Here is a 22,245-nt window from a genome sequence, read left to right on the forward strand (position 1 = left end):
AAGCCCTGAGGGCTAGTCGAGCAGCTCTGAGCTCCAAGATGTTGATGGGCAACTGCTCCTCTAGCTTTGCCCAAGTACCTTGGCGAGTGCAACCATCCAAAATTGCTCCCCAGCCTGTCAGGCTGGCGTCTGTGGTCACTATCTTCCAAGCCACTGGGCTGAAAGATCTCCCCTTCAGTAGGTTCTGAGGGTCTAACCACCAACACAGACTTTGTCGGACTCTTGATGAGAGCGGCAACGGGATATCCAAGGCCTGTGGCCTTCTGCTCCATGCTGACAGGATGGCTGCCTGCAGGATGCGAGTGTGACTCTGGGCGTATGGTACCGCCTCGAATGTGGCCACCATCTTGCCTAGTAACCTCATACATAGGCGAATAGTCGGTTCCTTTTTGCTTAGAACCAGTAGGATTAATTCCTTGATGGCTTTGACCTTCCTCAGAGGTAGAAACACTCTTTGTTGTTCTGTGTCTAATCTCATGCCGAGATATTCCAACTGCCTTGTGGGCAGGAAAGCTGACTTTTCTCGATTTAGGACCCAGCCGAACTTCTCGAGGTATTGGACCGTGAGGGCCACTGCTCGCTCCAAGCCGGGAGACGAGTGATCTATGACTAGGAGGTCGTCCAGGTATGCTAGGATCGTGACCCCTTGGATCCTTAGTTTGGCTAGGATTGGAGCTAGGACCTTCGTGAACACCCGGGGGGCCGTAGCCAACCCGAAGGGAAGCGCCACGAATTGGAAGTGACGCGAAGCCACCATGAAGCGTAGATATTTTTGATGTGGCTGATAAATTGGAACATGAAGGTAGGCATCCTTTATGTCTATGGACGCCATGAAGTCGTCCTTTTGGAGTGTGGCAGCTGCTGACCGCACGGATTCCATCCGAAATGAGCGGATCTTTAGGTATGCATTTACCATCTTTAGGTCCAAAATTGGCCTGACATCTCCATTGGACTTCGGGATGATGAATAGGTTGGAGTAGAAACCTAGTCCCTGTTCCAGGACTGGTACCTCTACTATTACTTCCTGGGAAAGTAGATGATTTAATGCAGACATTAATGCGGCTCCTTTCTCCGGATCGTTTGGAATCCTCGACTCCTGGAAATGAGGAGGAGGAAACTTTAGGAAATCTAATTTGTAGCCCGTGGCCACGGAAGACCGTACCCACTCGTCGGGAATGCTGGCTTCCCAAACCTCTGAAAAGAGTCGCAGCCTTCCCCCCACCTTCGTGGGTGGGGGCGCCCCTTCATAAGGGCTTGGGGGCTGGTTTTGCTGGTTTGCGAAACCACTGCTTTCTGCCTCTAGCAGCCTGTCCTTGAGACTTGCTGTTGAAGTTTGCTTTCGCAGGAGGCCGTCGATACTGTTTGGCATTAGAGGGCCCCTGCCCAGGGGAGTACTGTCGTTTAAACGCAGGCCCCTGAAACTTCTTCTTAGTTGGCAAGAGAGTACTTTTGCCGTTTGAAATGGTCTGAATGTATTTATCTAGATCTTCTCCGAAGAGTCGTCCTCCATAGAAGGGAAACCCTACCAGGAGCTTCTTGCATGGGGGCTCGGCCTCCCAGCTCTTTAACCATAAGAGTCTTCTCATATGGATAAGGGATAACGATAAACGTGACGCTTGCTGGATAGAATCCTTAATTGCGTCTACTGTAAAACATATGGCCCTAGGGACATCCGAAAATTCTTCTGCCTGCTGGGCAGGAATAAGTTTAAGCATCTGCTTAACTTGATCCGATAATGCTTGAGCAACCCCAATCGCAGCCACCGCTGGCTGTACTACTGCCCCTGCCGTAGTGAAGGAGTTCTTAAGTAGTGCTTCCAAGCGTTTATCAACTGGATCCTTGAATACCTGTATGTTTTCTACAGGGCATGTTAACGACTTGTTAACACATGAGATGGCTGCGTCCACTGCAGGAGTAGCCCATTTATTGGAAAATGTATCTTCCATAGGATATAGGGCAGAGAATCTTTTAGGTGGTAAGAAGATTTTATCTGGCTTGTTCCAATCTTGGAACAAAACTCCCTCTAATAGAGGGTGGATCGGAAACACTGCATTGCTTTGAGGCGCCCTCAGTGAGCCCAAAGCTGAAACCGTCGATACCTGGAGATCTGGTACTGGCAAGTTGAATGCATTATGGACCAAGTCCGTTAAGGCTTGAATCCACCAGCCCTCCCCTTGGGAGACTGCTCCAGACTCCTCTGTATCCGGATCTTCAATCCCTGAACCTACTTGGTCCTCGTCCAAGAGATCGTCCAATTCCCTTGAGGAAAGGACCTCCTCTTCTGAGGGTCCACGCTCGGGCGACGGAGATTGTGACGAGATCCTTCCTCGCCCAGGTCCTGCTCTCCCGACACTCCTCTGCTACCAGTGAGTCAGCTTGCAGATTGCAACGTCTGATGGTCCAGTCATCCAAGGTTCCGGGATCCGAATTACAGCTATGTGCCATTCGGACCCATTAAGAACAAACACCAGGCAGGCTGTATGTAAGTTCCAACAGGACTCTTTATTTTCAAATACACAGCACACTTTTATACAGAATTTGGAACATCCCACTCCCAACAACCGCTTTCCTATTGGTCAATTGTAAAGTATATCCAGTCTTCACTCAGGTCCCCCTTGACCATGCAAATGAGGACTTGAAATTGTCAACAGGGATTGGTCCAATAGCTTGGATAGAAAGACTTGTGTATTGAGACAGAAGCCCCAGGGGGTAATCAATGTACACAATAACCTGGTTCCAGCTAGACGGCCTGACTCCGACACCCGCTCTTAACCTGCAGAACACAATAAAAGGTATTTCGCAAGCTGGTTCCACTTAGCATTTCAAAAGCCTTGCATTGAATGTCCCTCTCCTGTGTAACATATGTCAAGTAGAAACACTTTAATATCTCAAGGTCCATGACAGAGATCTAATCCGTTTACTGCCCCGCATAGCTGTGGCTATCATTTTTCCCATTCTTTTCTCCATCTCTCTTAAAGAGGTGAGTAATACCTCGTCCGTGACCATCTTAGGGCTGGACTGACCCGCGCCAGCTCCAGCCCCAGATCCCGATGGCCCCAAGGCTCCCTGTGGGGAAAGCAGCGGCATAGCTTTGTCCGAGACCTCAGACTCTCTGGGGGAATCCCCACCTCTTGTACCCTCTGACCCGGATGCCATGGTACAATACCGAGGTACACCTGCTACCTATTGGTACTTGGAACTATAAAAGTTAATTGCCCAAACACCTGTTTGGGGGATAAAAAATGCTTCCTCTCCCCTAGATGACCTTTTTTTTTTTTTTTTTCAAATCCAGGAAAGAAAAATCATTCTGTCCCCCTGAGTAGTATTGCAAGAAAAACTATGAGATGGAAAGAAACAGCCTATTTCTAGGCTTGAAAACAGTCTTCTGAAGACTGCAATATTCTTTTTGGCCACTGTGTGTCCTCGGCGCCCTGTGCTGCCGCTCTGGTCTTTCCTCCCCAGTTCCAATGTATCGAATGCTGTTTGGAACGAAAAGGAAGGGCCGCCCCTTCCTTAAACCACTGACCCGCCCTTCCCCCCTCAGCTAAACGGCGCGAATTGCGCCTATACACGTGAACGCGCGCCCGCCGATAGGGGGGGGGGGGTTGGGAGCCTCTCTGCTCCACTGGAACCACGAGGAGGTCAGCGTTTTGCCTGCTTTGCAGGCTCTGAGGAGGAAGACTGATGGAGCATCGCCTAGAGGTTTGCAGGTAAGCATAGCTCTCTGACACACACATACATTTTATATTACACAGGCCCTACTCAAATGCTTTTCCAACACTACAAGGGAGGTCACTTCTTTTGGGGAAAAAATACACATAGAGCCATCCTATCATTAAGATATGTGACTAGTTTGCCAGATGCAGCGCATAACTTTAGGCATGTCCCCTGTGACCCCCCAGAAAAAACCTGCTAAGAACCAAGTTCCGCAAGTTTTCCCCTCACTTACCTGCTCCATGCCGCAGGACTTTGCCAAGCAAGAGGCCCAATCTTCCCCCATCTCCGTGGGGATGTCTAGACCTTCAGGCCCTGGGTTCCTATGAAGGATCCACTGTCCTGGGCCCATATAGCACTCTGGCAACAGAAACATTAGGCACCCAAAGGTTTCTAAGTTCTGGGCCCAGGGTCCAGCTCTCTAAAAAGAAAAGCATTATGGGCTATACCCCAAGGGTTTGGGGTCCGGTTACTGACCACTTTAGCGCCGAGGCCTCTGGACAGAACCGGTAGCTCACCTAATCCCAAGGATGCGGAGGCAAGCTAAACCATGACCAACACCTAAGACACTGGCGTAAAAACTGAGGTACTCCTCCTATGGGAGGGGGTTATATAGGGAGGGGCATTTCCTGTTTGAGATTGCCAGTGTCCATCACCTGAAGGTACTCCATATAACCCATATAGTAATGAATGCCGCTCTGTGTCCCGTGATGCAACGATAAAGAAAATCCTATTTTCTCTCATCGTCCATGGACAGACACAGCTCCTTAAATCTTGACAAGTGGGACGTCCCCAAGCAGTGTCAAAAACGAGGGGTGGGAGATACATCGGTAAAACCAATTTAAAACTTCACCCCAAAACAAGCAGAGCTCCTCAACGGAGGAGGTGCAACTTTAAACAGCCGCCTGCAAACACTAGCGGGCAAAAAAAGCATCAGAAGATGCACTCACAGCAACCATGTAAATTCTGGAAAAAGCGTGAATGGACGAGCAAGTCGCCACCTCTCACACCTGTGAGACCGACGCATGATGTCGGAAAAAAACCCAGGAAGCACCAATTGCCCTGGTCGAAAGTGCCGTGACCGGAAAGGGGGGCCAGACCCTTAAGAGCATAGGCCTGTATGACAGCCTGCCTGATCCACCAAGAAATGGTTGTCGACGAGACCGCCAGGAACTTTAGTGGACCAGACACCTACACAAGAGTCAGATCTCCGAAACGGAGCTGTAGCAGGCTGGTACACCCGCAAAGCGCGTACCACGCCTAAAGTATGAAAGGCAACATCCGTAGGATGCGCCGGCCGAGGACAGAGGGATGGAAGAACAATGTCCTTATTCCGGCGAAAGGCCGAAACCACCTTCGGAAGAAGGGAAGGTCGCAGGCGCACCACCACCTAATCCTTATGGAGGATCAAGCATGGCGGCTTGCAAGACAAGACCGCCAACTCAGAAACCCCTCTAACAGAGGTAAAGGCCACTAAAGGGGGCACCTTCTGAAAGAAAAGGTTCCTGAAGAACCGAGAGCACCAGAGTCAAAACTCATGGGGGAAGAGATGGGCCAAGAAAGTATATGACAAACCCCCTGCACACAAAAAGGGACCCACCAGGGAACGGGCTGCAAAAAAGGCCACTGAAAGAACACAGCCAAGGCTGAAATCTGCCCCCAAACGGTGCTTCAAGCTATTTTTAGATCCACTCCAAGCTGTAAAAACAGCAGGACCCTGGACACAGAGTACGTCCGTGGACGTCACTCCATCTCTTCGCACCAAGAGATGTAGGCCTTCCAGGTGCGACGGTAGATCCTCCGGAAGACCGTGCCCTCAGCATTGTTGAGATGACCGAGTCGGACAGACCCCAGTCAGTGACTGTACAACAGGAGGAAGTATGAGACCTCGAGACAGAGGGACCTCCCGCCCTGGCAACCCGCCAGGGTACCTCCGCTATCAGGCGCCCGATATCGGCGTACCAAGGACACCGAGGTCAATCTGGAGCGATTAGAATCATCGGGATCTCCTCAGCCTCCACTCTGTGGAGCAGCCAAGGAAGCAACTACAATGGAGGAACGGCAAAAAGTCACCGATACAGACCCCACAGGGCCACCAGCACGACTAACACGTCTGTACCAGATCTGGCCACTAACTTCAACACCGTTGCGGTGGAAATGAGCGGCCAGGAGATCCATGCACTGTGAGGCTCACCTCCTGCAAGGGAGCCGAAACACCCCAAGCACAAAGACCAGTCGCCCTGGTCCAGCATCTGGAGACTCCAGTAGTCCGCCTACCGATATACCTGATGTAGACCGAAGCCACGGCCGTGGCATTGTCCAGCTGAAACCAGATCGGACGACCTTGCAACCTCCTCGATCGAGGAGAAGCATAGCCTAAAATAGTAGGACAATGAACGGTAGACAGCACCTGGTATTCCCAGGCGGTCTCCCACCCAGGCCCGATCCTGGGTAGCTACCGAGACCAGGCGAGAGCGGGCACATTCTGGGAGGTGTGGCCGTAGGTCCACGCAAGTCCAGCGACTCAGGGCCAACAGGACCCCCACAACCCATGAGGCATCGCTCTCAGAAGAAAGTCGTCCAAGTAGCCAATGAGGCAAAGGCTCGCTGTCCCAACAAAGTTAGGATAAGTGCGAGCTCCCAGCTGAAAACCCATGGTGCTGACGCCAGATCAAAAAGGGAAAGCCACAGGCTGACAGAGACCCTTCTCTCATCACGAAGCACAGAAAAAACACTGACATGGGCAAAACGTGACATGCATGTATGCGTCCCTGATGTCCGAGGACGCCAGGACGTCCCCCGGATGAAGCGCAGCTACCACCGAACTAATGAATTCCATGCGGAATTACCCGACGTTCACAAAAATATTCAGGGCCTGAGGCCCATAGAAAACCCCAAACCTCTCGTCCTGCAGGAAAGGTAAAATTTACCCTGCAGCTTAGCAAATCCCAAACTGCCAAAGGCAGACCGACGGGCCGGGAGAGGAAGACACGAGGAAGGAACTTTGTTCTGTGGATAGGAGGAAACCCTATCTAGTACTCCGAAGAGACCACCTCGCAGACCCACTGGTCGGAAAGCAGGGAGGTTTCACTAAATTGTGAACCTGCAAGCCACCCCTCCCACCTAGGGACAGGGAGGGAAGGCTACTACAATGGCAGAATTTGGGTGCCGGCGTGATCTGCTTACGCACCCAGGGACGGATTAGTCCCCCAGCTGGGCCTTTGATGGCCTGGGAGGGTTGCCCCTAAATAATACACACACATAGTGTGTATGTATATTATGTAGGTGTATGCACACATGCCTTTGGAGGGAACCAAAGTACCCGGAGGAAACCCACGCAGACACAGGGAGTGACAATGCAAGCTCCAGGCAGATTGGCGTCAGTGTCCGGATTCAAAACAAAGACTCTCTTGCCAAGTAATGGAGTTAACCACTACACCACCCTGTGCATAAAACTATTCTGAAACAGAAGGGCGCAGCATTCAATCAAGCATCACAGACCTATATGAGGCCCTGGACCGGCTGGTCCGCTAGCCTAATAACTACGGTAGAGAGTCAGTGCTCCTCCATCCTCTATCAGTCAGATCCATACAAGCGGGGGTTCCCGCAATAGGGAGAGTGGTCACCTATACATGACAGCCTGGGGGTTCAACACCGGAGAAGAAGCCCACCTTTTGAAACGGCTCTCCTCAAAAGGGGCACTGGACCGCCCGGCGGTGAGGGAATACAAAATCCCTCAGCGGCTTTTCTCATTCCGCCTCTTAGAACTTATCAAAGAAGGGCAGAGAGGGAAAAAACCTTCACAGAGCGGTCTGATTTGTGTGATCCAAAAAAGACCGAGCCCTCGGCGGAAACCCAGCTGCATTATCCAGCTTAAGAGAGTCCCTTGCAGCATTAAGGAGCACACCCATAAATGCCTTATCCTGCTTTTTTTTTTTTTTTTACTACCCAGGTACCTGGTCCATGGCTCCATAACAGAGCATTCCCCAGGGGATAACGGGGGAAGGGGGCACTCTTACCGCCAGTCTGCAGTCCATCCCCACCCTGGCACAAACGTGTCCAGGACTAACAATAAAATCCTTCAGAACGCGGTCATTGGAAAATGATTGACCGCAATGTAAGCTGCGCCATAGCGCGGCTATGCCGGCAAAATGCTGTGTTTAAACAGGAAAAGCCCCCTCACAGGAAGGCCCCATAAAAAAAAAAAAGAAAAAACACAGGCCAGATAACAGTCCCCTCAGGAAAGCCCCCCCCCCCCAGAGAGAAAGCCCCCTCCCTCAAAAAAAAAAAAAAAAAAAAAAAAAAAAGGTTCCACCTGGTCCTCAACAACCCAAAATCAGGAGTCAAAACCTGGTCAAACACACTGGGTTTGTGGAAAGACTGAAGGGTAATGACACAAAATTGATAGTGGTGACCCTCCTTTGCGAATCAGAGACTGCTGATGAGGCCAGAAAAATCCGGTAGGCGCCCTTGATACCCGCCGATGACAGGAAGTTCCCCCGATGAAGGGAGCACTCATTGATCAGGTGGATTTAATCCTGAATTTTGAGGAAATTGTTTAGACCCCGATTATGACATACCAATTTAGCTTGGAAACTGTCAACATGTTGGAATAGAGAAGCAGAGATACCTCTCCTCCAGAAAGAGCATGATGACCCTTTGGAAGAATAGTCTTTCCAGGGGCCGCAAAACTGATTATTTGTGGATGCAAAAATATCTTTGAGCACATAAAGCATGGAGGGGGAAAGCAGCAAATCTTCAGCTTGTAGTCTCTGGAAATCAAGCTGCTAATACAGTCCGAGTCAGGTAGTCGCATAGCGCAAGAAACATCTCCCACCACCTTTATAAGTGGCGACACCCTTTCACCGTAACTTTCTGAAAGTGAACTTATCCTTTAAAAGGGCCAGCTTACACAAGCTTTTAGCAAATACTGTAAATATTCCAGACTCTGTTCCATTCTACACATTGTATAAAAAACACACAGAACAGAGATTGGAAACCCCTTAAAAGAGGCACAAGTGTGTAGGTCCGGGAAATCCGCTCAGAAATCTCACCAAAAGACTCAGATTTAAGAAACCATCACATGCAGTATCTGCCGAAAAATGAAATATCAATTTGGGGTAGACTGCTCCTTCAATTAAAAGAGTGCTTATTAGTAATTTGGGCCAAATAACAGTCCTTCTACAAATGTGCTTGGTCACTTACCAATCGCTCCTGCTCCAAATGTATCATCATTGAACTGGTCGATATCCTCATCTTCCTCGAGGTCTGGGAAGCGATCACCATCCTCAAGAGACTGAAAAACAAATGTATGAAATCAGCAATTTAGCAGCAATCACTGTATTGAGAGACCTAATATTGTATTATCTGACCAGCTGCACAATACAATCAGCAAGTCTTGTGTGTAATGAAAAAAACATCTGTTCCGCAAGACAGCAACCACTGAGATTTAAAATGATAATTTGGATCAAGAGAGGAGGGAGAATTTTAATTTTTTTTTTTACCTTAAAAGCGGCGTTCCACCCGTGTTTTCGTTTATTAAAAGTCAGCAGCTACAAAAAGCATAGCTGCCAACTTTTAATAAACTGCCACTTACCTGCCCCATGGTCCAGCGATGCGGCCGCCCGGAGGCTCGCTCCTCTCCCCCGCACCATCATCATAACTGTGGGCACCCGGCCGTGACAGCTTATGGCTTCACAGCCAGGCGCGCACTGCACTATCCTATTGGCCAGACGATCTTCTGGGACCTGCATTTTGTCCCAGAAGATCGCTGGCAGGGAGGGGCCGCCTATGGCGAGAGGAGTCGTCACCTAGGCGGCCGAAGATAGGCGCTCCAGTGTGTCAGAGCAGAGAGCTGCTGATGGACAGGCATCCGGCCGACGCATCCATCGCGTCACGAGATGCCGAAAGAAGTCAAACGTCGGTGCGCATGCGCCGTATAGAGCCGCACCGACGTTCGGCTTCTTTCTGCATCTCGTGACGCGATGGATGCGTCGGTCGGATGCCTGTCCATCAATTAGGAACACCCACCGCCAGCATCGTACCCGGAAGTGGCGGTGGGAACGAATATAGCAAACGCTACGTACGGAGGTATTTTTTCAATAAAACCAGCCGATTCTAATTGTAATTAATGTAGCAAATGCAATGTCAAAAGTTTATTTTTAGGGGAACCACCCCTTTAAAGGTCAATTTATCCTTTAATAGTGACAACTACGTTTTTTTTTCACATGATCCCACTATATGTGAAAGTACTACAGTAATACATTCCGATGCATCCAGTACTGGCACACATTAGAACGATAAAACTACAATTGATGAAATCTATGTTACCAACATAAACGAACGGGGAAGGTATGTACAACTAGAATCAGCAGGTGCATTAATAGCTAGGAAAGTGCAGAACAGAGAATACGCTGTCACGGGAGCAAGGAGTGAACATTTAGCACACCGCAAAACAATACGTGGAAGAAATATGAACATTTTAATGAACTGCAGTGGTATAGCCAGGGCCACTGATGGGCCAGTTGTACTGCCCTATCAGCTCAACAAGGTGGGCCCAAGAAGGTTTAAAGTTAATTTCTGGCTAAATAAATAAAAGGGTTTTTTCTTAAGCACACACCTGCTCCTACTTGCTTTCCAGGGTGTAATTACATTTTCCTGGGCCCCTCTGACCTGATGGGGCCCAGCAAGTGAGAGCAGAGGAAGGACAATTTTCGGAGGGGAAGGCATATAACCCGGCACCGCATAATGCCCTGCACTAGTTCCGACCGCCCATTGAATGCACCTGGTGGAGTGATTCATTTGTACACTACTCCCTCAGTAAGTGGGAGGGAGAGACTTATGTGAGGCAGACAGGTGGCTGAAAGGGCACAGGAGACCTAAACCAGCAGTTGGTGGCAGACAGAGCACAACTTCAGGCAAGTGGCGGCATACACTGCACACAGTCACACCGATTACTGTGGAATGAAGATACAGACCCAGATTCCCCACAGTATGCTCATCATTATTATGATGATCACAGCAGGTACTCGATTGCTCTCCCACAGTGTCACATGGTTTCTGGGTGCTGACTTTGCTAACTTATAGCAGTACTGTGTGTACAGACTGCAAAACAGTAACGCCATAACAAAGTCAGCACCAAGCAACCACATGGGAGAGCAATAGAGGACCTGCTGTGCTGTGCTCATCATAATTATAAGATTCTATGTTACCTTAAACTTGTGCTTGGAGGGAAGGGGAGCATTTTAACCACTCTCCCTTAAAGAACCTTTTGCCCAAGCTTTACAATTACGTCCAAATGCCTTTCACTTTTTCAGGCAGACCTCACACTTTCCCCTATGGGCGGAGTATGTCAGTGGTGACGAGTCCACCGACATGCGCCACTATCCAGGCAGATGGAGACCCTATTTTCCATCCATCAGGCGGATCTAATTAGATATAAATCAGATGAAAACAGACAGGCGGTCCTTTTCACCCTATAGAGGAGAGCAGAACTGTGTCCGTCTCTGCTCTGCAAGGTGAGCGGAGACAAACCTGTCATCTGCCTGCTCAGTGGGGATTAACGGAGCAATCCCCCACTGAGCAAGCGGAGTCCCTCAGGCAGAGGCACCCATGTGAAAGGGGCCTACTAGTTTTTTTTTTTTTTCCGTTTAAGGGGACAGCCCCCATGCCAGAACACTCAGCTTGGCTGCTTGTTTTCCAGCATGCTCATCCAACAGAAGCTGGTCCAATGGCTGGCTTGTCAGACCAGTTGCCATACACAGGCCGAATGTCAGACAGTTTTTAATTACTTAAGGTAATTGGTAACTGGTCGCGGGCCACAAAGAGCGGAAGAATGACAGGTTCGTGTCCACGGACACAGACCACTCTACTCTATGGGCCTCTGACCCAATCCGATTCGCCCAGACTGAAGGGGGCAGATCCCATTCTATTTTTTTTTAGGTAGGCGGGTATAAACAGACACAAGTCCGTTTACATCTGCTGCTCCATAGAAGTGAATATTAAGTCCGATTGGGTCAGACTCCTCATATAAAAGGGGCCGAAGGCTGCTTTCACACTGACGCGCTGCGATTTGCAACAAAGCCGAGCTGAGGCGCAACAAAGCCACAGGTAATAAGTCTATTGCTCAGTGCAGGTAACCCGCAGCTGCACTGCACCTGCGGATCAGTTTGAAAGCAGCCCAGTAACCACTGCAAAACAGATATATCCATATATACTGTGAATTTAATAGTAAACTTACCCTTTAGGCTAGGTTCACACTGCTGCGAATTCAAAATCGTGGTAAAATCGCGATTTTACCGCGATTTCGGCCGCGATTTAAGAGTGCAGGGTTCAATGTAAATCGCGGCCCGAAATCGCAAAAAGTAGTACAGGAACTACTTTTTGAAATCGGTGCAGCGCCGCAGATGCGGCGTCGCACCGATTAGGACAGTGCCATTGCCCACAATTGCCGGCAAATGCTGCCGATTTGAGATGCGATTTGACATCTCAAATCGCATCTCAAATCGTACCCAGTGTGAACCTGGGCTTAATAACTGTCTTCCATTCAGGTATCGCCGGCTGTTGCTGTCCCAGGTCTCACTCTGCCTGTGACAGGAGCGAGCACTATACAGGAAGCATTGGCTTATGTGGCTCTGCTCTGCAGCCACTTGCTTCCTCTACCAGCAGCTTCATTCACAAAACTGCTGCTCTGGGATGGCGGGTCGGCAACCTGTGATCTGGGCTTGCCAACCTGCCATCCCAGAGTAGGAGGTCAAAGGCCACTTTAGAGGGCTCCGTGGGTCACATGTAGCCCCCGGGACACTGGTTGGGCACACCTGGTCTAGTGACACTAAAGCCTCATACACACGATCGGATAATCCGATGGGAATTGTGTGATGACAGGCTGTTGTCTGCTCTGCAAAAGTGAGAAACCTTGTGTGTGTGAAAGGTACAGGTGCAGCAGCTGGGCAGGGAACTCAAAGGGTAACTCTACTTTTGTGGGGGGGGGGGGGGGGGTAATATAATATTGCATATACAATTGCGACTTATGTCCAATTGTAATTGAACATTCCTTTTCAATATGCTGCTCTGTAAATTTTCTGTAAAATGCAACATAGCTACCTGGAGGTGTTCTGAATACAAAATGTATAATGAACGTCACACCCCCCCCCCCCCCCCCAGAAACATTTCCTGCTTGTGTGAATAGCTCATTGACTTTCCCAGAAGTCTGCACTAGGATACAAGTCAGATTTCAGGCATCCCCTGCAACAAAAATATCATTACTGGTGAGATACTCCCAAGAGGAAATCACATCTTAAGGCCCCTTTCTCACAGGCTGTCCAATCAGGTCCGCCTTTCAGTTTTTTAGGCAGATCTGATCGGACCCTCCAGCCTCTTATATAGAGGGGCTGATATCAGCAGACACCTGATGCCATCTGATCTGGTCTGTCAAAAACAAATGGATGGTGGTCCTATTCCCCAGCCATCTGATGGATCAGATGGAAACGGACAAGCATTTTGTTTCCATCCGATTTCCCCATAGAGAAGAGTGGGACTGTGTTCCTTTTGCATAGCAGAGTGGACACAAACCTGTCATCTGTCTGTTTAGTGGGGATCAGCGGAGAGATCCCCAGCTGAGCAAACAGATTCCACTTCACAGAGGCGCCCGTGTGAAAGGGGCCAAAAGGATGCACACCCTTCAAATTGTCCTCATTAGTGCCCTGCAGGTGCAGCAGCTGGCTGATAATTAAAGTGGATGTAAACCCAATTTATGAAATTTGAACTCGGCACATATATCTTCAGTATTTTGTTATCTCTCTTCAACGAGCCAAGTCCCGTAGCTCTCTCCTGAACCGTTCCTCTGTTATCAGCCTGATAACTCCTGACAAATTCTCGGACACATCAGATAAAAGCAGCCAGACATTTCTGTCGGGGGAGGTTGCTATAAATAGATTAGCAGGGAGCTGGCTCTGTTACAAAACACCTCAGAGCCTCTGCCTATCTGCAATTTTAGCTATCTTGGCTGTATATCCAGACATCACAGATGTGAAGCAGACCTTAACTTAACATTTACAACTTTTAGGTTACATGCGCACAGACGTTTTAAAAAACAGTTTGTAAAGCTAGTACAGACGCCAGGAAAAAAGCAGCATTAATGTAATTTTTTCCGTGTTTTGCATTGAATTCAAAGCACGTTTCGCTGCGCTAGCTTTCAGCCAAGTTTTTCCTTTCTCTATTCAAAATCAATGGTTCCGTATGGGAGCCCATTGATTTGAATAGAGATCGCACCAGAAGTCGCATCATCAATCTTGAGGGGGAAACCCCAGGATCCATACCAGACCCTTATCCGAGCACGCAGCTCGGCAGGTCAGGAAAGGGGAATAGCAAGCACCCTACCCCCCCAGACCATACCAAGCCACGTGCCCTCAACATGGGGGGGTTGGTGTTTTGGGGCAGGGTGGGGAACTGGGGTTCTTCTTCCGACTTATCCGCTCTCTGGTTCTTCTTCCGCGTCTCCGATGCCTTCTGCCTGGCTCCCCCACTATCTTCTTCCAGCTCTTTTACTAGCTGTGGCCCGGTCTTCCCTGTTGTGTTCTTCCCTCTTCTCTTCTTCCAACAATCTCCCCTGCTGTAATGCTGTGTGCGCAACGATTTATAAAGGCGTGGGGCGTGGTCACCGGGTGATGTCACCCTGTGACCCTGCCCCTTATGGAGTCACAGTCCCATCATGCCACGGGACTGATGCCATAAGGGGCGGGGTCACCCGGTGACAACGCCCCATGTCTATATAAATCGTTGCGCACACGGCATTACAGCGGGGGAGATCGTCGAGTCCACATCGGAAGAAAAGAAGAAGAGGGAAGAACACGACGGGGAAGACCGGGCCAACGCTAGTAAAAGAGCTGGAAGAAGATAGTGGAGGAGCCCGCCAGAAGGCACCGGAGAGCGGAAAGAAGAACCGGAGAAGTCGGAAGAAGACCCCCGGAGTCAGAAGGCCCACCGGAGCTGCCTAAATAAAATTACTTTAAAAACCTGTGTGGTGTGTTTTTTTTTTTACACTCCCCCCCCCAGGTGAATGGGTACGATGTACCCCATACTCATTCACATAGGATGGGGGGCCAGGATCTGAAGACCCCCTTATTAAAGGGGGCTCCCAGATTCCAATAAGCCCCCCCGCCCGCAGACCCCGACAACCAACGGCCAGGGTTGTCGGGAAAAGGGCCTTGTTCTCATCAATATGGGGACAAGGTGCATCAGGGTGGGGGCAGTGCAGTGCCCCCCATGTTGAGGGCACGTGGCTTGGTATGGTCTAGGAGGGGGGGCGCTCGCCCCCTTTCCTGACCTGCCGGGCTGTGTGCTCTATAAGGGTCTGGTATGGATCCTGGGGGAAACCCACGCCATTTTTTTGGTGTGGGGGTACCCCTTAAGATCCATACCAGACCGAAGGGTCTGGTATCATCCTGGGGGGAACCTCACGCAATTTTTTTTTTTATTATTTTTGCAGGGTTCCCCCTCAAGATTCTCCGCACGAGTCGCCCTGCAAGTCGTATCATCTTGATCCGACTTCTGGTGCGACCTCTATTCAAATCAATGGGCTCCCCATAGGGAACCATTGATTTTGAATAGAGAAAGAAATGCCAGACGAGGCTTAACACAGTGTTAAGCCTTGTTAAATCGTGTTTAACACCCTTTGCCGGTGTCTGACGTCTTTACAGCTCTAACGCTGGAGCTTCAGACCGCACTGGTCCGGTTTTTTTTTGCAGCTTATAATGTCATTTACAGCTCAAAAACGTCATAGTGGGCACGAGGCCATAGGCTAACATGTAGAGCCGTTTTTAATCTGCAAAAACGCTCATAAAAGTGGCTGTAAAAACGTCCGTGGGTATGAGGCCTTAGTATTCTCACTCCCAACTAACCCCCCCCCCCCCCCCCCCCTGCAAAGAGCAATACATTTTTTTTTAGTGGAGATATTTTAGAGGCAGCACAGTCTGCACCCACACCATTCTCCCCTAGATTAAAAAACGACATCCCTCAGCGTCCTGGGATACCAATGTCATGCATCCCTGAAAACTTCAGAGCTATGTATAACAAACACGCTCAGTAGTGCAGCCTAAGGCAGCCATGTCCTGATGACATCAGCAAAAAATGACAATACAGGAACCAATGTGCAGTGGCTTTCGGTGGCTAATGGCAAGACAACACTGGATTTTCTGGTTAGGGGAGTATATATTTTAAAGACAAACCCAGAAAAATAGGGGAGAAAAAAAAAAAACTTTTGGGAGGGGGAAGTCTGAACTACAGCCCAAAACCCTGTTACCCACTCACTAAACTGGTGTGCGGGCATCAACACTTTAAGCTAAGGTGACCAGATTTTTTAAATTAAATCCGGGAACATATTTTTTTTTTTTTTTTACTAGTAATGGCTGCAATCAGCGACTCAAAGCCTGTCAAGTCTTAAGCCTCGTACACACTTTTAGATTTCCATCAGACTTTTTCAGGCAACACTCATGAAACTATGTGTTTTTTCTGCTCTTTAGCTCCACCCTTTGGGCAACTTCTGCTAATGTTGTGCTATGGTTAGCATTGGTTCGGAGCATGCGTGTTTGTACTTTGGATTTTAGTTCCGACGGACTTGTGTACACACGATTGGATAAACCGACAGAACACATTTGTTGTCAGAAAATTTTAGAGCATGCTATCCTACATTTGTTGTCGGAAATTCCGACAACAATTGTCTGATGGAGCGTACAAACGGTCGGATTATCTGACAAAACACGTCCATAACACAATTATTGTCTGATCGTGTGTACAAGGCTTTACTCTCCGGGCCCCGGCTACTACTGGGTGGGAATCGGAGGAAGATCACTCTGCCAGGGAAGGCAAGGAGATAAGCAGGCAGGCGGCTGGCCGGGAGAAGAACATGAAAGCGGAGCTGAATGGGCATGCGCCCGAAACTAAAGAAATATTCCCTCCACTGCGACCAGCACATGATCATCAGAAAGGGGAACAGATAATGGGAAAAAAAACACTCCCCTAAGCTAGTAGGAGTGGCAGAGCGGTGGTGTAATTCAAATTTTTATATATATATATATTTTTTTAATTCTGCACTGACTGTCTTTGAAATTGCCCTAGCCCCTGTTCAAATCCAATCCGGGGACAGACTTGGTCCGGGGACAGTGTCTTCAATCTGGGGACTGTCCCCGGAAACCTGGGATGTCTGGTCACCCTACTTTAAGCGACAGAGCTGTGTGGAAGGGGGCAGTGTAGCACACGTTTCATTACATATCTCCCTGTTTTTGTGACTGAACCTTATGTGAAATGTACAGAGACATGTCATTGCACAGCATGTGTGGTGACATGCAGGGCCATCCAGAACGGTGTGATAATATGCAAACATAAAGCATAATATTGCGCAGACCTGGAACACTGAACATGGCTTTTCTGTATCCTGAAAAAAAATGTAGGTAACTGCAAAACTGTAAATGGACCCTTAAACAGCGTTGAAGCTGAGTGTCCCGTGCCTCCCCTTCACTAGGCTTCACTGAGTCAGGTCACCAGGACAGAGCCGTGTAAATCTCAGGACTGGATAAACAAAAACACAAAGCTCTTTGCAGCCAAAACAGCCCCTATATACATTATGTAGCCAGCGGCTTGCCTGGAGATCAGCTGTAAGGGCATAGTTCACCTTTACCAAAAAACTCACAGCTGCTACTGTTCACCTTCATAGAAGTGAGATCCTTTTCTGGTTAGAAACCCCCCCACATGCACTCGCTCTCCCCTTATGCAGTAGCTCAGAGCTCAAGAGTTTAAGAAATCACTCCTGTGATAGTGGAGGTGCACAGTAACATTCTAGGAGTTTCCCAGTCAGGCATCATGAGGTACATAAACAGCCTACACCAGCATTTATTAAGCTTTAAAAAAAAACACACACTATAAAATATTGGAGGTACCCCATTCTAAATAGTACAAAAAAAATAAAAAATATGTTGCTTCTCAATGAGAAACCTGAGCCTGGGATGAGGTTTACAACCACCACCTTGATGAAATTAACTTCACATCAGAGGTCCCCCATCACATCAAATTACCCCCAAAATATATCAGAGGTCCCCCATCACATCAAATTACCCCCAATATATCAGAGGCCCTCATCACAGAGTCAGAGGGCCCCGCCTATAGATGAGACCCCCCCCCCCCCCCCCCCCCAAGTAACATCAGAGTACCTGTATTAATATTGAGTCCTCTCATCCCTCTTAGATCCAGGATGTGTCAATCACAAAGGGTACCCTGGTTGAGAAACATTGACCTATAGCAATGGCAGCATTACTCAATGTCTGTATAGGTGACAGCTTGGTAAAGGTAAACTACGTCCTTTAGGGAATACACATAGATTTGTTTAACCACTTCCATACAGGGCACTTATACACCTTCCCGCCCAGACCAATTTTTAGCTTTCAGCGCTGTTGCACTTTGAATGACAATTGCGCAGTCATGCTACACTGTACCCAAACTAAATTTTTATCATTTTGTACCCACAAATAGAGCTTTCTTTTGGTGGTATTTGATCACCTCTGGGATATTTATTTTCTGCAAAAAAAAAAAAAAAGTCCTAAAATGTTGAAAAAACGTTTTTTTTTTTGTTTCTGTTAGAAAACATTGTAAATAAGTACGTTTTCTCCTTCACTGATGGGCACTGATGGTATTGCACTGATAAGACAGCACTGATGGGCACCGATGTGGTGGCATTGATGGGCACTAATATGCGCCACGGATGGGCGGCACGGATTGGCATAGATGGGCACTATTGTATGTGTTGTACTAATGGATGCCAATCGGTGCCAAACAATGCCTGCCAATCAGTGATGCTCATTGTGGGCACTGATTGGAAACAATTGCGTCACTGATTGGCATCCATTTTTTGTGTCCTCCTCATCCCTGGTGGTCTAGGGTGGCATACTTTTTTTTTTTTTTAATCCCTGGTGGTCTAGTGGCCATCCCTGGTGGTCCAGTGAGCATCCTCGGGGGGGGGGGGGGGGGGTGGGCACAAACCCCCCCGTCACAGGAGCAGCCGATCGGCTCTCCTCTACTCGCGTCTGACAGACGCGAGTGAGGAAAAGTCGATTACCGGCTTTTCCTATTTACATCGTGATCAGCCGTGATTGGACACGGCTGATCACGTGGTAAAGTGTCTCCGTGAGAGACTCTTTACCTTGATCGGTGTTGCGGGGTGTCAGACTGACACCCTGCAACAACGATCGCCGCGATGCGCGCCCCTGGGGGCGCGCAGCGGCTCAGAATCCTGGATGGACGTCATATGACATCCAGTCAGGATTCTACAACCACTTTGCCGACGTCAATCTGTCACTGGCGGGCGGCAAGTGGTTAATCTGTGTATCATCTGAGGCTATACACTTCACTGGGTATAGTAAAGGGTTTACATCCACTTTAAAAAAAAAAAAAGCGAGGTTTATACTTACCTGCTCTGTCATTGCACACAGGAGCCTCTTAGCACTTCTTTTGGTGGTCCCCCGCTCCTTTCTGTAGATGCCCCCTAGCAGCACAAGGATGTGTCCCGGTGCCAGGCTATGTGCATCCATAGACACAGGGAGCACAGCTCCTTTCTGCAGATGCCCCCATAGCAAGCGGTTTGTTACGGGGGCACACACACACACACAAGGATGTGTACCAGCACTGGGCTATGTGCATCCACAGGCTTCCCCTGGTCTCAGTGGTCTCCTTTGACCAGCAAAAGGGGAGAGAAGAGCTGCAGCCCGGGGACACCACTGGATCATCATGAGGGGGATTGAGGGAATTGTTTAGGGATGGGATACGAAGAAATAAGTGGTGACTTTTCTACAGGAAATGCATTAAGGTGAACAGAAAGTGATCGCCCTTAGAAGCACTGTATTTGGCCAGTCTCTGGTTTGTATCACGTGTGTCCTGTATTCAGCCTCCAACAAGGAAGGGAAGTGAGCAGTTCTGGTGTATCTATGATAAACAAAGTATTGGTGTCTCCCCCCCTGGAGCCATGGCTAGTACCTCTCCACAACTAACCAGCTCACTGGGACCGAACCCGGCCATAACAGCCCATACATGAGCTCTGACTCACCTGAAACCGCAGCATATCTCCCTTTCCCTCTCTCGGCCTCTCCGCACCTCCTTACTCCGGTGCGCGCACACGCGCTCCCTCCTCTTGCCGTACCCCTTCCCGGATTGGCGAAACCTTAGGCGCGCTCCAGCGCCCATACAACGCCATTGGCTGTCGGGTCTGGACGCGTGCGTGCTCGCCGCCTGACTGTTTCTTCCAAAGCTCGTGACGAACGGGCGCGCTCCGGGTCGCCCAGATGACTGTGCGCGGTGACGTAAAGGCAGGGGGACCGCGCCTTGGCTGTGAGTAGGAAAATAAAATCAGTGTAAAACTTTATTGATAACAGAATAAATTGACATAACACAGAACAAATTAATGTGTAAATGCATTGTTACAACATTGTTTAGCACCGCCCCCCAGTAGCTATTCACTTGTAAAGTATTAAAAAAAGGCCACAAATATTAACCACTTACCCCCCGGACCATATTGCTGCCCAAAGACCAGAGTACTTTTTGCGATTCGGGACTGCGTCGCTTTAACAGACAATTGCGCGGTCGTGCGACGTGGCTCCCAAACAAAATTGGCGTCCTTTTTTCCCCACAAATAGAGCTTTCTTTTGGTGGTATTTGATCACCTCTGCGTTTTTTATTTTTTGCGCTATAAACAAAAATAGAGCGACAATTTTGAAAAAAATGAATATTTTTTACTTTTTGCTGTAATAAATATCCCCCAAAAATATATAAAAAAAATTTTTTTCCTCAGTTTAGGCCGATACGTATTCTTCTACATATTTTTCGTTAAAAAAAATCGCAATAAGCGTTTATTGATTGGTTTGCGCAAAAGTTATATCGTTTACAAAATAGGGGGTATTTTTATGTCATTTTTATTAATATATTTTTTTTACTAGTAATGGCGGCGATCAGCGATTTTTTTTCAGTATTGCGACATTATGGCGGACACTTCGGACACTTTTGACACATTTTTGGGACCATTGGCATTTTTATAGCGATCAGTGCTATAAAAATGCATTGGATTACTATAAAAATGCCACTGGCAGTGAAGAGGTTAACACTAGGGGGCAGGGAAGGGGTTAAGTATGTCCCTTGTGTGTTCTTACTGTGGGGGGGGGGGGTGGCCTCACTAGGGGATACACTGATCTTCTGTTCATACATTGTATGAACAGAAGATCAGCGTTTCCCCCGCTGACAGGACCGGGAGCTGTGTGTTTACACACACAGCTCCCGGTCCCCGCTCTGTACCGAGCGATCGCGTGTGCCCGGCGGCGAGTCGGGGGCGAGCGGGGGGCGCGCGTGCGCGCCCCTAGTGGCGGCTGAGAGAGAGGACGTTATACTACGTGCTCTCGCCCAGCCGAGCCGACCTGCCGACGTAGAACGGCGGTGCGTGGTCAGCTAGTGGTTAACCACCTGACCTTCCGGAAAATTTACCTCCCTTCATGACCAGACCATTTTTGTGTTACTTCGACAACTGTGTGATCATGCAACGCTGTACATAAATGAAGAGTATGTCCTTTTTCTCTTTCGTTCATGGACGGACACAGCTCCAAATAATCTTGACAGTAGGGTTATGTTCCGTAGAATAGGCAGACATGTTAAATGGTTACAAAACATGTAATACACCAAACTGAACAGCACCGCCCAGGGGGCGGCCCTCTGGCCATAACCTCTCACCCTGCAGTCAGCAGCTCAGTTTTTTTCTGCCTAGCATAGGAGAAGGACCTGGCTCCCTAGGGGCCTATTGGTCCTGCCGAACTTTTATTTTTAAACTTTATTTTTTATTTTTTGGTTTGTTTTTTGATCCTGAGATCTACTATCAACTGCCAGCTGGATAATATAGATCCTTGTAGTCTCCCCAGTCCGGCCATCGAGCGTGAGCAGACCTTTAGCTGCGCGCGGGGTCGGCCACGACATACCCCATTACTCCAGGGGTGGAGTATATATGCTCTGGGGCTCACTTATGACCAGGCTACTGCTGTCCGTGTTGTGATGTGTATGCTTTATGTTATAATTCAAGTTGAATTGTTATGCCTAGTTCCTTATGCATGTTAGGAAACAGTTAACAGTTTTGGTCATGTGATCTGGTGGCGGGGAGCTGTGGTTTGTTCTAAGATGGAGGCTACTGAATAAAGACCAAGCTTGTGTTCAAGCTCATGCTGTCTGCCTATCCTTCCTGTTAAACCTTTACATGGTACCAGAAAGGGTACAGAAGAGTCATGGCAGCAAACAGCAACACAAAGAACATTCCATCCCTGGATTTGGAATCAGGGAATGTGTCTGAAAACTGGTCACAATGGAGGGAGCTGATAGAGCTTGTGTTTGCAGGACCAGATGCAGACAGATAGTCTGATCAGCAGAAAGCAGCTCACTTTCTGATATGTGTGGGACAAAAAGGACGTGATGTGCGCAGATCCTGGCAAGCAAGTGAGGAGATCACTGCAGAGGACAAAA

General features: G+C 48.7%; 1 protein-coding gene across 1 annotated transcript in view; it reads right to left on the reverse strand.

Annotated features, from left to right (window-relative positions):
* PATL1 (PAT1 homolog 1, processing body mRNA decay factor) overlaps positions 1–19,999 on the reverse strand; it is a 132,839-nt gene extending 112,840 nt beyond the window's left edge. The window contains exons 1-2 of the mRNA XM_040321000.1: positions 19,802–19,999; positions 8,920–9,010 (exon numbers count right to left, since the gene is read on the reverse strand). Of these exons, the coding sequence (XP_040176934.1) occupies positions 8,920–9,010; positions 19,802–19,816 (106 nt within the window). The 5' untranslated portion in view covers positions 19,817–19,999. The remainder of the gene's footprint in view (positions 1–8,919; positions 9,011–19,801) is intronic.
* Between the last annotated feature and the right edge of the window lie 2,246 nt (positions 20,000–22,245).

This window comes from Rana temporaria, chromosome 8 (genome assembly GCF_905171775.1).
Source record: "Rana temporaria chromosome 8, aRanTem1.1, whole genome shotgun sequence".
Lineage (NCBI taxonomy): Eukaryota > Metazoa > Chordata > Amphibia > Anura > Ranidae > Rana > Rana temporaria.